The following is a 14745-nucleotide window of genomic DNA, read 5'->3' as shown; positions in this document are numbered from 1 at the left end:
TCTCCATCACGACTCCACCTGAGAACGAGGAGAGGAGTAGAGAGGGGAGGGGAATAGAGAGGGGCAACACTGAAGTTAGCTTAGAAAGCTGAGCTCAGCTTAGAAACCAGGAAGTAGGAACCCCACTGCGGCGCCTACCTGATGACATCACAGTCCCTCCAGTGGACATTCCGGAAGAGACTTCTGAGCTGCTGGACCTGGTCACCACGGAGATCTCTACCGCCTCCCCGCCCACAGGCGCTAGCGCGGCACCTCCTGATGATGTCATCGTGGCCAGTCCGCCAGCCTCGCCGCCGAGGGCGGAGGAGGAGACCTCCGTGATGCTGGACCTGACGATCGTAGCCCCGCCCCCTGACAACATCCCGGAGGACCCCAGGCCAGACAAGGCGGAGCCTCCTGATGACATCGTCAGGGCCCCGACAACTCCTGATGACGTAATCAATGCAGGGTCACTGGAGCCGGTGGAAGAGGAAATCTCTGTTCTGCTGGACCTGACGATCGTAGCCCCGCCTCCTGATGACATCATCGCCCCGCCCGAAGAGGAGCTGTAGGAGCTGCCAGACTTCATCGTCACGGCCCCGCCCGACGACCCCACCAGTCCGCCCCCGACACCCCCTGATGACATCACACCCGCTTGGGCGACGGAGCTGAAGGAGGAGCTTGAAGACTTCACCGCCATCGACGACCCGCCCCCTGACGACATCACTAGCCCAGCCCTGCCCAGCCCCACACCTCCGATCCCACCCCCGGACGAACTCATCTCTGTGACCAGGCTCCTAGAGACCCTGCCCCCCCCCACGGCCACCCCCCCGGTCCCCCCAGCCACCCCCCCGGCCCCCTCCAGCAGCTGCTTGTAGGTGGTGATCTCCACCTCCAGGCGGCTCTTGATGTCCAGCAGAATCTGGTAGTCCTGAGCCTGCCGCTGAGCGCCCTCCCTCACGGACGCCAGCTCCTGCTCCAGACCCGACACCAGCCTAGACCCCGACACCAGGCGCTGGTGGAACTGCAGACCCACCTCCGACAGACGATCATCCAGGTTGGCATTCTGGAGGGGGGAGGGAGGGGGGAGACAGGGGAGGAAGGTGGGGTTACGGAGGAGGAAGGTGGCATTTGGGGAGGAGTGAGTGAGTGAGTGAGTGAGTGTGTGTGTGTGTGTGTGTGAGTGTGTGTGTGTGTGTGTGTGAGACTCACTGCCATGTAAAAGGCCTCCAGCTCAATCTGCAGGGCCGTGGCATGGTTCCGACCCTCGCTCATGTCCGAGCTTTCAGAGGTCACGACCTCCATCACCTGAGCCTTCTTCATCTCTACCTACGCACACACATGCACGCACACACACGCACACACACATACACAGAGACACATATACACACACATTCACTCACACATACACACACAAACACACACACCCATACACAGAGACACACATGCACACAGACAAACACACAAAGGGAAAATGTTTTGCATATGCACAATGAAACTCCTTGGTGTTTGTGTGTACCTGCCTGTGTGTGTATCTGCCTGTGTGTGTGTGTGTGCTCCACACCTGGGTCATGTACCATCCCTCGGCCTGGTGTGTGTGTGTGTGCTCCACACCTGGGTCATGTACCATCCCTCGGCCTGGTGTGTGTGTGTGTGCTCCACACCTGGGTCATGTACCATCCCTCGGCCTGGTGTGTGTGTGTGTGCTCCACACCTGGGTCATGTACCATCCCTCGGCCTGGTGTGTGTGTGTGTGCTCCACACCTGGGTCATGTACCATCCCTCGGCCTGGTGTGTGTGTATGTGCTCCACACCTGGGTCATGTACCAGCCCTCGGCCTGGCGGCGGTTGTTCTCCACCACGGCCTCGTACTCTGCACGGATGTCAGCCATGGCCTGAGCCAGGTCTGAGGTGCGGGACTCTGCCATCTCCACATTCACTGTACCGCCCAGCCGGCCATGCAGGGTCGCCAGGTCCTGGAGGGAGGGTGTTAGAGATCATCTCTGAACACACTGAAACAGAAAGAGAGAGAAAAGGACAGAGAGAGAAAAGGAAAGAGAGGTGGAAAGAGAGATGCTACAAATGATCAATGTAAACAGGTTAACCTGTTGATGGATCGTCATTGTGGTTGTGTGCTCCTCCATGAGCAAGTTCAGGTCTTGGACCAAGGCCTGGTTGGCTGAGTTGTAGTCTCGCTGGAGAGCCCGCAGTCCCGCGATATCTCCCTCCACCGTCTGACGCACGGACATCTCCGTCTCCCACCTGCCAACCACACGCAGAGATGCGTGTTTCACAGAATAAGAACTTGCTCGCACGTGACGGAGGTAGCAAAGGCCAAGATGACATTAAACATCAAAATTAAAAATGTACTTCTGCGTAGGCTGCCTCTTTCCATTTTCTGTCTTTTGATTTTACGCACCAATTGTCTAAGTGTTTATTGTGAGTTACACTTGTTAATAACCGTGTTCAACAACATACTTTATTAACAGTTAGTGTTTCCACAACAGACAATATTAACAGTTGAAGGTTTTAACAACATACTTCATTCTGAAGTCGTCAGCCGCCAGTTTGGCATTATCGATCTCGAGAGCCAGGTACGTGTTCATTAACATGACAGACAGTAACTGCGAAAGAATAACACGGATGGACGTTGTTAGATTGTGGGTGTGTGTGTGTGTCATAAAAAAAATCTGCATAATTTGAATCCTACATCACAGCAATTAGATTAGAGTGTGAAAGCACGAGCCAGACTGTCAGACCTACCTGGTCTCGGAGCGGTTTCAGCTGGTGGTCGTACACGGTGAAGTCCTGAGTCACTATCTTGGCTGCAGTGAAGCTCTTCAACTTCTCCTCGAGCTGGCGGTTGGTGGTCTCGAGCATCCGCACCTGATCCAGGTAGTGCGCCAAACGGTCGTTCAGGGACTGCATGTGCAGCTTTTCGTTCCCGGTGAAACCGATGGACATACCACCACCCATACCGGCCCCGAACCCTGCTCCGCCGCCTCCGCCCGAGCCCATACGAAACCCAGCCCCTCCTCCCCCACCACCAGCCCCGAAGCCTTTACCGAAGGATCCATAGCTAAAGCCACTGCCTCCGCCCCCAAAACTGGAGCGCACGGAGCCCAAAGACCCCGCGTGAGACATCGCCCGGTGGCCTCCGGATCCGCAGTACGACTGAGCAGAGTACCGTTGACCGACCAGCGTCATAACTGCGGTTTCTCAAACACAACAACTGCCTAAGCGCTAGAGAGACTTCAGTCCGCTATCGTTACTGCCGTGGCTGCGCGCGTGCTGATGGGACGCCGTGGTGTGCGGGTTCTTTCGTCGTCTGGTGTGTGTGAAGTCTTCATGCGTTAAGGACCGGGGATATATATACGGGGTGACGCCTGTTCTCCACGCCCCGCCCCGGTGGAGTCCGATTGGACACCTGTGGTTTAACGCCCTCAAGCATTTGTTCTGTTGTTTTATATAACGATCTCCGAACTATGTCTCTGGTATAGAGAGAAGAGAGGAGAGGGGGTTGAGTGAGAAAGAAAGAGGAGAATGGAGAGAGAAGAAGAAAAGTGGTGGGTGAGAGAGAGAGGAGAAGGGGGAGAGGGAGTGAAATGGGGGAGAGAGAGAAGGAGAGAGAATAAGAGGGAGAAGAGGGGGGGTGGAATGGGGGAGAGAGAGAGGGAGAGAGGAGAGGGGGGGAATGGGGGAGAGAGAGGGAGAGAAGAGAGGGGGGGAATGGGGGAGAGAGAGAGGGTGAGAGGAGAGGGGGGGAATGGGGGAGAGAGGGAGATAGAAGAAGGGGGAGAAGAGGCGTAGGTGTTTGTGGGTTTAAATTGGTGTCTCGTGGTCATGAAACACAAAAGCACAATCATTCTTTTACATAATCAGGGCACTACCCTCATGTGAGAAAAACATTACTCTACACTAAGTGTGTGTGTGTGCATATGTGTGTGTGTGCATGCATCCAGATTGTCGTGTCAGTAGGCGCTTGATTGAAGTAAACCAAGCACAATAACGGCAAATAGTTTTACTGTGAACCAACAAAATGAATCAAACAAATTAATCTTGACATCCAGAAATTCAAATGAAACCATTCCGGCTGCAAAACTGTAGTGAACTTTCCAAACTTACATGTCACACCAGTCACAGCGAGATGAGACGAGAGAGAGAGGAGAGGAGAAGGGAGGGGAGGAGAGAGATAGGAGAGAGAGAAAGGAGAGTGTAGATGTGTTGGAGCCATTATACAACTTTGTTTTGTTTATATACCACGTTGGTGGTGCTAATTAATCAGCAGTTTTATGTGACACAACAAAATAAAGTTGTATAATGGGTCCAACAGGGAGAGAGGGAGGAAGAGAGAGATAAGACGTGTGTTAGCCAACAGGGTGGAGCAAGATGAAGCCTGTGCAGTGTTCACATCCAAGCTGCCCCGGGGGGGAATCAGAGGGGTAGAGACACGGGGGACCGGAGGGGAGGGGTAGAGACACGGGGGACCGGAGGGGAGGGGGGAGAGGAGGGGGGACGGGAGGCGGGAGGGGGGGGAGAGTTCTCACTCGTGGGAATGTTTAATGAAGCATGTCAAAGACTAAGAATCAGGAAGCTGATTCTGTAATAAATCTTTGTTGAGAGTTGTTAGGTAATGAGCTTAGTCAGGAAGTTAGGCACTAAAGTTTTTAACATCTAAACAAATACAGGTATGGGTGTGTCTGCATGTATGTGTGTGCATGTGTGTGCATATGTGTGTACGCATCTGTAAATGTGTGTTTGTGTGTGGTTTTCTCCATTCCTGCAGAGGGCTGGAATATGCAGGTGCTGCAGAACAGAACATACCCTGCAGCTGATCCATTACATCTGACATTTACTGAGATTCACCTGTGTGTGAGTGTCTGAGTGAGTGTGTGTGTGTGTGTGTGTGTGTGTGAGTGTGTGTCTCTACATTTCTATCACTGATAGTCCGCTGTTGTCTTCTTTCCTCTTCTGTCTGTGTCTCCTTCCATTGCTTCCTCTCTCCATCCCTCCTTGTGTGTATGTATGTGTGTGTGTGAGTGTGTGAGTGTTTGTGTGTTTGAAAGAGACAAGTACAGGCCTGTGTACATATGCAGCACACTAATGTCTTTGTGTGTGTGTGCGGGTGTACCTGTGTGTGTGTGCATGTGTGTAAGTATGTGTGTGTGCATGTATGTGTGAGTTTGTGTGTGTTCATGTGTCAAATGTCATATCACCAGGGTACAGGTTGTAAATGTCAGTAAGTCTGAAGTAACAATATACAGTACATTGAGCATAGGCACCACCTTATCTCTCTCCCCTCCTCCTCCACCCCTCCTCCTCCACCCTCCCTCCTCCACCCTCCTGGGTATGTGTCGGACTTTGCGTGAGTGTGAGTATGTGTGTGTGACTATGTGAGAGTGTGTGACATTGTGTGTGTAACTATGTGTGTGTGTGTGTGTGTGCATCAGTCACGTTGAAACATGCATGGGATTCAGAATCAGGTTGGAAACAGACACTTTATTCCTCTTTTGCTTTTCTTAGGGGGGGAGGTCCAGGGGTTATAAACAGTGTAACCCCTGACCCTGGTGACCTGTGTGGGGTGATGGGCTGGGCCTGGTGACCTGTGTGGGGTGACGGGCTGGGCCTGGTGACCTGTGTGGGGTGACGGGCTGGGCCTGACCCTGGTGGCCTGTGTGGGGTGATGGGCTGGGCCTGGTGGCCTGTGTGGGGTGATGGGCTGGGCCTGGTGACCTGTGTGGGGTGACGGGCTGGGCCTGGTGGCCTGTGTGGGGTGACGGCCTGACCCTGGTGACCTGTGTGGGGTGATGGGCTGGGCCTGGTGACCTGTGTGGGGTGACGGGCTGGGCCTGGTGGCCTGTGTGGGGTGACGGGCTGGGCCTGGTGACCTGTGTGGGGTGATGGGCTGGGCCTGGTGGCCTGTGTGGGGTGATGGGCTGGGCCTGGTGACCTGTGTGGGGTGACGGGCTGGGCCTGATGGCCTGTGTGGGGTGACGGGCTGGGCCTGACCCTGGTGGCCTGTGTGGGGTGATGGGCTGGGCCTGGTGGCCTGTGTGGGGTGATGGGCTGGGCATGGTGGCCTGTGTGGGGTGACGGGCTGGGCCTGGTGACCTGTGTGGGGTGATGGGCTGGGCCTGACCCTGGTGGCCTGTGTGGGGTGATGGGCTGGGCCTGGTGGCCTGTGTGGGGTGACGGGCTGGGCCTGATGGCCTGTGTGGGGTGATGGGCTGGGCCCCCCCTGTGATGTCACCTGGCCAAGCCCCCCCTGTGATGTCACCTGGCCCCCCCTGTGATGTCACCTGGCCAAGCCCCCCCTGTGATGTCACCTGGCCAAGCCCCCCCTGTCCAATCACAGTGGGATCCAGCCGTACTCGATCCAACAACCTTTCAGATACGTTGAGCATTTGCTTTGGCCTGCCAGGAGTAGGCGTGGCTCAGTGCCTTCGAGGGGTTGCCACTGGCTCCATGGTGCCAGACAAGATCAGTCAAGCACAGATTCATCACGAGGGGAGTAACGATGGTTACCATGGTGCAGCAGGAGGAGTCAGTCTGATGACGACAACACATGTATTTACAATCTTTGATTCTCATGGCTAAAAACACGTCCTCAATACTTTCTGTCTTTCTTTCGGTTCACAACAAACAGATGCAAATGTGATTAAAGCTATCTCTCTTTCCCAAAGTCTGGGTCAAAGTTTCCCCAAATGTCTTCTTTGTTTTGTAGAATAAAAGTCCCAAGTACTACAGATACCAAATAAAAGTCCTGTACTTGCTAGACTCAAGGCAGAAGAATGCTAGGTTTATAAGAAAAAAACACATTGCTTCATCAGACACGCAACTCAACTGAAAGCTTGAGGAAATCCACTTTTACTGAAAGAAGCTGTCATCTTGTAATTACAGTCTTTTCAAACAAGAAAATCTTAACTAAAAAGATACTTTTTGAGTGAGTGAAAGGTTAGGTGTATTTTCCTGTGTTCTACTACTCAGATATGAACTATAAAGATGTTTGTAGAAAAAGAGAATTCTTAGTGGTGTATCCCCCCCCGGAAAGTGGTTGAGTCTCTGGGTCTTCTCTCTCAGGCACAGCGGACTGTACCACTTCCATGCGTATATAGGGGAGAGAAGGAAATCTTAACTGTTGAGAAGAGAGGTTGCAGTGTCCCATGCAGGACTAGGATGGTGTGGGGGGCAGGGGGAGGGGGGTTGCAGTGTGTGTGTCAGAATGCCCCTGCGTGTGCACGTGTGTGTGTCATCCCTAGGATGTGTTCATTCCTGTATTATGTACATCTCAGTATGTGTGTGTATGTATCTCAGTGTGTGTATCTCAGAGTGTGTGTGTGTATATCTCAGTGTGTATGTGTGTGTGAATCTCAGTGTGTGTGTGTGTGTGTGTATCTCAGTGTGTGTGTGTGTGTGTATCTCAGTGTGTGTGTGTGTGTATCTCAGTGTGTGTGTGTGTGTGTGTATCTCAGTGTGTGTGTGTGTGTGTGTATCTCAGTGTGTGTGTGTGTGTGTATCTCAGTGTGTGTATATCTCAGTGTGTGTGTGTGTGTGTATCTCAGTGTGTGTGTGTGTGTGTATCTCAGTGTGTGTGTGTGTGTATCTCAGTGTGTGTGTGTGTGTGTATCTCAGTGTGTGTGTGTGTGTATCTCAGTGTGTGTATATCTCAGTGTGTGTGTGTGTGTATCTCAGTGTGTGTGTGTGTGTGTATCTCAGTGTGTGTGTGTGTGTATCTCAGTGTGTGTATATCTCAGTGTGTGTGTGTTGGGTCAGGATCACTTGAGCAGGGTGGTCTTCCTGGGCGTGCTGGTCCTGCGAGCGTTCCAGAGGTGTCGAGGGATGGTGAAGGCGTCCACGCTCATGGACATGGTCCGGGCCGGGAGGCAGCTGAACTGCTTCCTGTCCGAGCTGTACTTGTAGATGGACTCCACCAAGGCGGGGCTTATGACCCGCGGGCCCACACCGGCCAATCGGACCAGCTCCTCGGCCTCGGCGCAGGAAGTGGAGGCGGGGCTTAGGGTGTACACGCCCCTGAACTGGCAGCTGGAGTCGCGGAACAGAATCAGGAAGTGGTTGGCTGAGCTCTTCTCCATTTCCTGTTGGGGGGAGGTGGGGGAGGGATGGGGTGGAGGTGGGAGAGGGATTGGGGGGGTTTGGAGTGAATGAAAGCATGAAAGGTGCCTTTTAAAATAAACGTTATTGACACGCTAACTTACGAACCTCCACGATCTTGTTCTTCTGCTCCTCGTTGACCTTGCCGGCCAGACAGCAGCGAGACAGGGCGTTGTGGATGATGAACTTGTTGGACTTGAAGCTCGGCTCCTTGAAGAGTTTAGGGCCTGAGGACCACACACACACGCACACATGTACACACACACATAGACACACACATTACAATTATAGAGATAAAATCATAAAATCATAAAAACTTAGTCGTAAGGGTCTGACAGCAGTTTTTCATTCTATTTCCTGTTTTCTGTCAGTTGGTCACACACCAGTGTATTCTGGGATTGAGGCGGGCGAGGATCCATTGGAGCCGGTTTCCCAGTCCTTATCTCCGTTCTGATTGGCCAGTCTGCTCTGTGACATCAGCCGCGAGGGCGATTCAGGGTGGCTGTAGGGAGGGGGGTGGAGGCAACGCAGGGTTAATCAGCCAATCAGACGTTTTGGTGACGCTGACATGTCTTCAGGGACTGCTGAGTCATTTCACACAGACGTGTACTTCCATGATGTTAAAATATGAGCGGTTGTTGACAATAGAGGGAATTCACATTAGGATATAAAGTGTTGTTTCTCATTATAACATTAAGTTTTGTTTTGTTTTACAAGCTTTTAAAAACAGTGAGTAGAGAATTGACGGCATCATGAAAGTTTGTGACTTTGAACCAGCCGCACGGGTCTCAAGCATGTGCTCGGTTTGACTCTCACGTAGCAATGTCGTGACACACACCCACACAACACCCACACACACACACACACACACAAGACAGAGATAGACGGACCGACAGAGAGGGCCCCAGGGGAGAATGTGACAGGTGTGTAATTAATGTTTTTAATCCGTTACGTAATTGTAAAAGGAGCAAGCAGAGTTTGTGCATGTGGGAATACTATCATGAAGTAGAAGAGACAGGAAGGGTGTGCATGTGTGTGCATGTACATGTGTGTGTGTGTGTCTGTGTGTGTGTGTGCATGTGTGTGCATGTGTGTGTGTGTCTGTGTGTGTGTGTCTGTGTGTGTGTGTGTGTGTGTGTGTGGGTGTGCATGTGTGGGTGTGTGTGTGTCTGTGTGTCTGTGTGTCTGTGTGTGTGTGTGTGTGTGTTTGTGTGTGTGTCTGTGTGTGCATGTGTGTGTGTGTCTGTGTGTGTGTGTGCATGTGTGTGTGTGTCTGTGTGTGTGTGCATGTGTGTGTCTGTGTGTGTGTGTGTGTGTGCCTGTGTGTGTCTGTGTGCATGTGTGGGTGTGTGCCAGCGTGTGGATAGGTGTGGCTGTGAGTGTGCAAGACTGAGTAATGGAATGTGACTGAAAAACATGAGGGGGAGGGAGAACAAAAGAGGGGAGAGAGGGGAGAGAGAGGGTAGTTACCTGGGTGGTTTTGGGGGAGAGTCTGTGGTGGTGGTGGGCGTGGTGGTGGTGTTGGGCGTGGTGGTGGGCGTGGTGGTGGGCGTGGTGGTGGGCGTGGTGGTGGGCGTGGTGGTGGGCGTGGTGGTGGGCTTGTCTTCAGCCGTGGCTGCCAGGTTGAGGGAGGAGTGGGAGTGAACCTTCGTCAGTTTAGAACCTAGAGGAGGAAGAGGGGGAGAGAGGGAAGATGGGGAGGGGGAGGAGGGAGGAGGAGGAGGGAGGAGGGAGGGGGAAGAGAGAGAGAGGGGGTAACTCAACATTACTGAGAACGCTGTGAATTCCACATCAGTCCTAGCGCACTAAATGAATAATACATAAATGACAAGAGGTCAATACATAACCCAGAGCTACACATCAATACTACTGTACCATTTAAGAAGACAACATAACTCATGGTTCTCTAAATGAAGACTACATTACCCATAGTGCTCTTGGCAGGACTGCATTACCCATAGTGCTCTTGGCAGGACTACATTACCCATAGTGCTCTTGGCAGGACTGCATGACAGCTGTGACTCCTCCCTAGTCACGCTCCGGGGGCGGGGGCGGGCCTTCTTGACGGAAGCCCGCCCCTGATTGGCTGGTTTGTGCCGCAGCACCTTGTCCAGCTCGTCCATGATCCTCAGCTGGTGCCTCCTGGCGTACTCTGTCCTCGTGAAGTCGCCACGGCGACCAGGCGTGGCCGGGGGGGTGGGGGTGGGGGTGGGGGAGGGGCCGGAGGTGGGAGGAGGGGTGCGAGGGACAGAGCCTGTCCTGTCCTCAGAGGAGGGGGGTCTGGGAACAGGAGGGGGGGGGTGTTAATACTGCTCTGTTGGGGGGGTAGGTGTGTGTGAAGGTGTGTGAACACACACATCTGGGGAGTGTGTGTACCTGGTGTGTGTGTGTACCTGGTGGGTGAGTGTGTGTGTGTGTACCTGGTGAGTGTGTCCTGGTCCTGTCTCTTCCTCCTCAGCTCCTCTGCTCTCCTCTGCTGTCTCTCCAGCAGGGCTGCTCTCCTCTGGGCCATCTCCTCCTCACTGTGGTCGCCCTCCTGCTCTCTCACACACACACACCAGGTACACACACACCATACACACACACACCAGGTACACACACACACACCTGATCAGCATTCATCATTCACACAGTATAAGATGGAAGTCCCTCCCTCCCTCTCCGCGGGACACCCACCTTGAAGAAGAACCCAACTCCTCTAGTCTCCTGCTGACTGCGTTCTCCAGTTGGTTCTCCCGTTGGTTTTCCCGTTGGTTCCGTCGGTTCTACCCTGGGTTCCTCCACCACCTCCCTGGGTTCCACCCTGGGTTCCAGCTCCTCTCCAGGTTCCACGGGTTCCCCTGCTGGTTCCGTGTGGTCGCTCATGGAGTCTATGGAGAAGATCTCCTGACCCTCTGAGTCTGTCGGCTCGTCGCTGCCCCCTCCTGGGCCCCCGAGTGACGACATGGAGACTTCCAACAGGCTGCGACGCTTCACTCCTCCTCCCTCTCCTCCCTCTCCTCCTCCTCCTCTTCCTCCTCCCACGCTGTAGGCAGCTGACAGCGACAATGTGTCACTCTCGAAGGAGCACACAGAGCCTCCCCCTCCAGAGCTGCTCCCGGCCCCAGTCGGGGCCCTCCTGGGCTGGGTAAACTCGGCCAGGTCTCCCCCCGGCCCGGAGCCTTCCTCCAGCTCCAGCTCCAGGCTGAACTGGGTGGGCGTCTCGCTGGAGCCCGTCTCTGAGGCGGTGTCGTCGGGCACGGGGGCCGGCGGGGGGCCCGCCGGGGGGCCCTCCTCCAGGGGGGTACGAGGGCCCCCGATGCGGAAGGACGAGGAGGTCTGGAGGTGACACCGGCTGGGGGAGACGCGGCGCAGGTGGGGGAGGGTGTCCACGGTGTGCGGGGGGGTGAGGACGCGGGTGAGGGGGGGGAACTTGAGGTCGGAGGGCCGGGGGTGTGGAGGCTGGGGGGGCTGGCGTCTGGGGGCCACTGCGGAGGATGGGATCTTGGTGCGAGGGGCGGGGCAGGAGGAAGACAGCGGCATTTTGGGGGAGCTGGAGGAGGGAGGGGGGTGGGCGTGGCGGGAGGGGGAGGAGTTTTTGGAGGGGGTGGGGGGGCCCGGTGGGGATGACCCAGGCTTTGCTGGTGGCCCTGGTGGGGGTCCTGCTGGGGGTGCGGGGGGGTGTCTTGGTGGGGGTCTTAGGGGGGGTCCTGGGGGGGTGGCGGGGGGCGGGTCTCTTCCCCGTCATGAGCTGCTGTTGCTGCTCTGTCAGCTTCTCCATGTCGCTCTGGAGAGACCTCAGAGCCTCGCTCAGCTTAGACACCACCTCACTGTACTCCACAAACACCCCCTCTCCTCCCCCTCCTCCCCCTCCTCCCCCCTGCTCCAGCCCTCCTTTCTCCTGACCCTTCTCGTTCTCTTGCTCCGCCCCTTTCCTGGTTTCCACGGAGAACGTGACCTGCTTCTCCAATCGCGGCAGGGGAGGGCGGAGATTCCCCTCCTCCTTAACTTTCCCCTCCTTCTCCTCCTCCTCCTCCAGCTGCTCCTCCATGTGGGTGAGGCGCTCCTCCAGGGTGAGACTGTCATCCCCTCCCCCTCCTCCCCCCTCTCCCTGCTCTCTCTTCAGCTGCAGGAAGGCTGTCTTGCCCAACCTCTGTCTGTGTCTGGTGAAGATGGCTTCTATCCTCCTCTTTTGGGCCTCCATGTTCTTCCTGCGCTCCTCCAGACGGGCCCCCAGCTCCCAGGCCTCTGTGCCCGCCTCCGGGGGCCTCACCCCTGGGCTGTCCAGCCGGCCTGGGGTCCCCGGGGTGGAGGGGTTGATGGGGGTGCGGATGAGGGTGGTGGGGGTGGACCTCCTCTCTCTCCTCGTCTCGGCGAAGCTCGTCATCCGAGGGCCGTTGCCGTGGAGACCGCCGTCGCCATGGGGGCCGCCGTCGCTGGGGTGAGGGTTGCCGGGGCGCAGGTTGCCGGGGGCGTTCCCTGGGAGGTCGTCAGACGCCTCGGAGGAGTCCATGCTGCCGTCACGCAGGACGGAGTCGTCGTCACGGGAACCGACCGACGTGCGCCGGTGCCTTTCTGCCCTCCTCCGTCTGTCGCCCTCCCCCCCCATCTCCCCCCCGACCACCCCCCCACGGGCCTCTGCAGCAAGCCGGAGCGGCAGGGGGCGGAGCTACTGAGCTGGGCGGTGTCTTGTTCCTCAGGAGAATGCAGGAAGAAACCAGCGGGGGCGCCCTCAGGACGCAGTCGCGGCTCCCGCCTCCCTCCTCCTCCCCCCTTCCCCTTGTCCTTCCCTCCCCCTCTCAGGGGGGCATGTGCAGCCAGAGGAACCACCTCCTCGATGGCGGGAAGCTCGCCCAGCGGAGGCGATGTCACCACGGCGACCACCAGGCTGTCTGTGCTGACGGAACGTACCGGGTTGCCCATGACAACGTCCACGTCGCTGTCCAGGCCGAACGGGATGCCGAAGGTTACAGCCGAAAGAGGACGACTAGAGAGGAGAGAGGAGAGAGGAGGAGGGGAGGAGGGGAGGAGAGGAGGAGAGGAGGAGAGGAGGAGGGGAGGAGGGGAGGAAGGGAGGAGGGGAGGGGAGGAGGGAGGAGAGGAGGGGAGGAGGGAGGAGGAGAGGATGGGAGGAGGGGAGAGGAGGATAGGAGAGGAGGGGAGGAGGGGAGGGGAGGGGAGGAGGAGGGGAGGGGAGGAGGAGGGATGGGGGAAAGTATTCAGTAAGTCTGTAAGTATTGTAATGCAAGGGAGGACAACTGTCAAGTGAAGAAACATGATCGCAATCTACCTGATCTGTTTCTTGGTCCAGTTCTGCTTTTCTGTTAGAGAAGCAAGAGCTACAGTAAGAGACCGGCCCAGTCACTCCTCCATCCCTCCCTCCCTCCTCCCCTCCTCCCCTCCTCCCCTCCTCCCTCCCTTCCACCCCCCTCCTCCCCTCCTCCCCTCCTCCCCTCCTCCCTCCCTCCCTCCCTCCCGCCCTCCCACCCCCCTCCTCCTCCTCCTCCTCTTACCTGGTGACACAGGGGATGAAATGGGCACGAAGGGTTGTTTGAAGATGAAGGAGGGAGAGCCGCTGCAAACACACAGACATGACAGTAAAGTACCAGGAACAACACACACCTCATTTGTGAGGAGCAACCAATCATAAACACCATGAGAGGTAATACAGTTTGTCAGAACAATATTAGTGTGTGTGTATGTGTGTGTGTGTATGTGTGTGTGTGTGTGTGTGTATGTGTGTATGTGTGTGTATGTGTGTGTGTGTGTGTATGTGTGTGTGTGTGTGTGTGTATGTGTGTGTGTGTGTGTGTGTGTATGTGTGTGTGTGTGTGTATGTGTGTGTGTGTGTGTGTGTGTATGTGTGTGTGTGTGTGTATGTGTGTGTGTGTCTTACCTGTTGCTGTTCCCACTGACTGGGCTGGTGCAGTCTAACAACCCAGAGGCATCTGAGAAACATCACATGTTACCATAACAACCACATTACCATAACAACCACATGTTATTAGCATGTTATAATAACATGAAATCGTTCCCACATATATTATAACAGGACAACAGACACTCCTTGTTCATTGTTATCAATGTGAGAAGCAGTGTTGGACGAAAACATATGTTTTGTCAAATTGATCCTCACACAAACACACACGTACACACATACGGTATACACACACACATACACATTCACACACACACACCTGTGAGGTCTAGAGGCTGTAGGGGTTGAACGAACTCTGGTCTCTCCACTTCAAACCAGCCAGCAGCTCAGAGATGAAGGCCATGATGTTCACCTGAGGACACACACACCAATACTAAATACCCAAAAACCAATGCTAAATATTCCAATAAACACACACGCCAAACACACACACAAATGCCAATACGCACATACACAGAACCAACAGGCACACACACACCTACAGACACACATACTACACACTACCCACACACACACCTACAGACACACATACTACACACTACCCCCCCATACACACACTACCCCCCCCACACACACAAACTACCCCCCCCCACACACACTACCCCCCCCACACACACACACTACCCCCCCCACACACACTACCCCCCCACACACACACACTACCCCCCCACACACACACACTACCCCCCCCACACACACACACTACCCCCCCCACACACACACACTACCCCCCCCCC

At 55.3% G+C, this 14745-nt stretch overlaps 2 protein-coding genes across 2 annotated transcripts in view; both read right to left on the bottom strand.

Moving 5' to 3' along the window:
* Positions 1–6: 6 nt before the first annotated feature.
* On the bottom strand, positions 7–3335 carry wu:fk65c09 (keratin, type I cytoskeletal 19). The gene is made up of 7 exons (XM_062448940.1): positions 2743–3335; positions 2521–2603; positions 2085–2241; positions 1794–1955; positions 1192–1308; positions 152–1045; positions 7–18 (listed from the first exon to the last, which is right to left on the bottom strand). The coding sequence occupies exons 1-7, from the start codon at positions 3184–3186 to the stop codon at positions 7–9; spliced, it is 1869 nt and encodes a 622-aa protein (XP_062304924.1). The 5' UTR covers positions 3187–3335.
* Positions 3336–7530: 4195 nt separating this feature from the next.
* The window catches only part of LOC134009213 (calmodulin-regulated spectrin-associated protein 3-like), a 13032-nt gene continuing 5817 nt past the window's right edge, over positions 7531–14745 (bottom strand). Inside the window, 14 exon segments of the mRNA XM_062448939.1 lie at positions 7531–8075; positions 8200–8318; positions 8475–8593; positions 9562–9754; positions 10076–10371; positions 10512–10627; positions 10768–11688; positions 11690–12684; positions 12687–13057; positions 13361–13391; positions 13584–13645; positions 13967–14018; positions 14268–14324; positions 14327–14360. Coding sequence (XP_062304923.1) covers positions 7755–8075; positions 8200–8318; positions 8475–8593; positions 9562–9754; positions 10076–10371; positions 10512–10627; positions 10768–11688; positions 11690–12684; positions 12687–13057; positions 13361–13391; positions 13584–13645; positions 13967–14018; positions 14268–14324; positions 14327–14360 — 3687 coding nt within the window. The 3' untranslated portion in view covers positions 7531–7754.

The sequence above is a fragment of the Osmerus eperlanus genome, chromosome 22, assembly GCF_963692335.1.
Source record: "Osmerus eperlanus chromosome 22, fOsmEpe2.1, whole genome shotgun sequence".
Classification (NCBI taxonomy): Eukaryota; Metazoa; Chordata; class Actinopteri; order Osmeriformes; family Osmeridae; genus Osmerus; species Osmerus eperlanus.
This window is presented reverse-complemented; position numbering and strand designations above follow the sequence as displayed.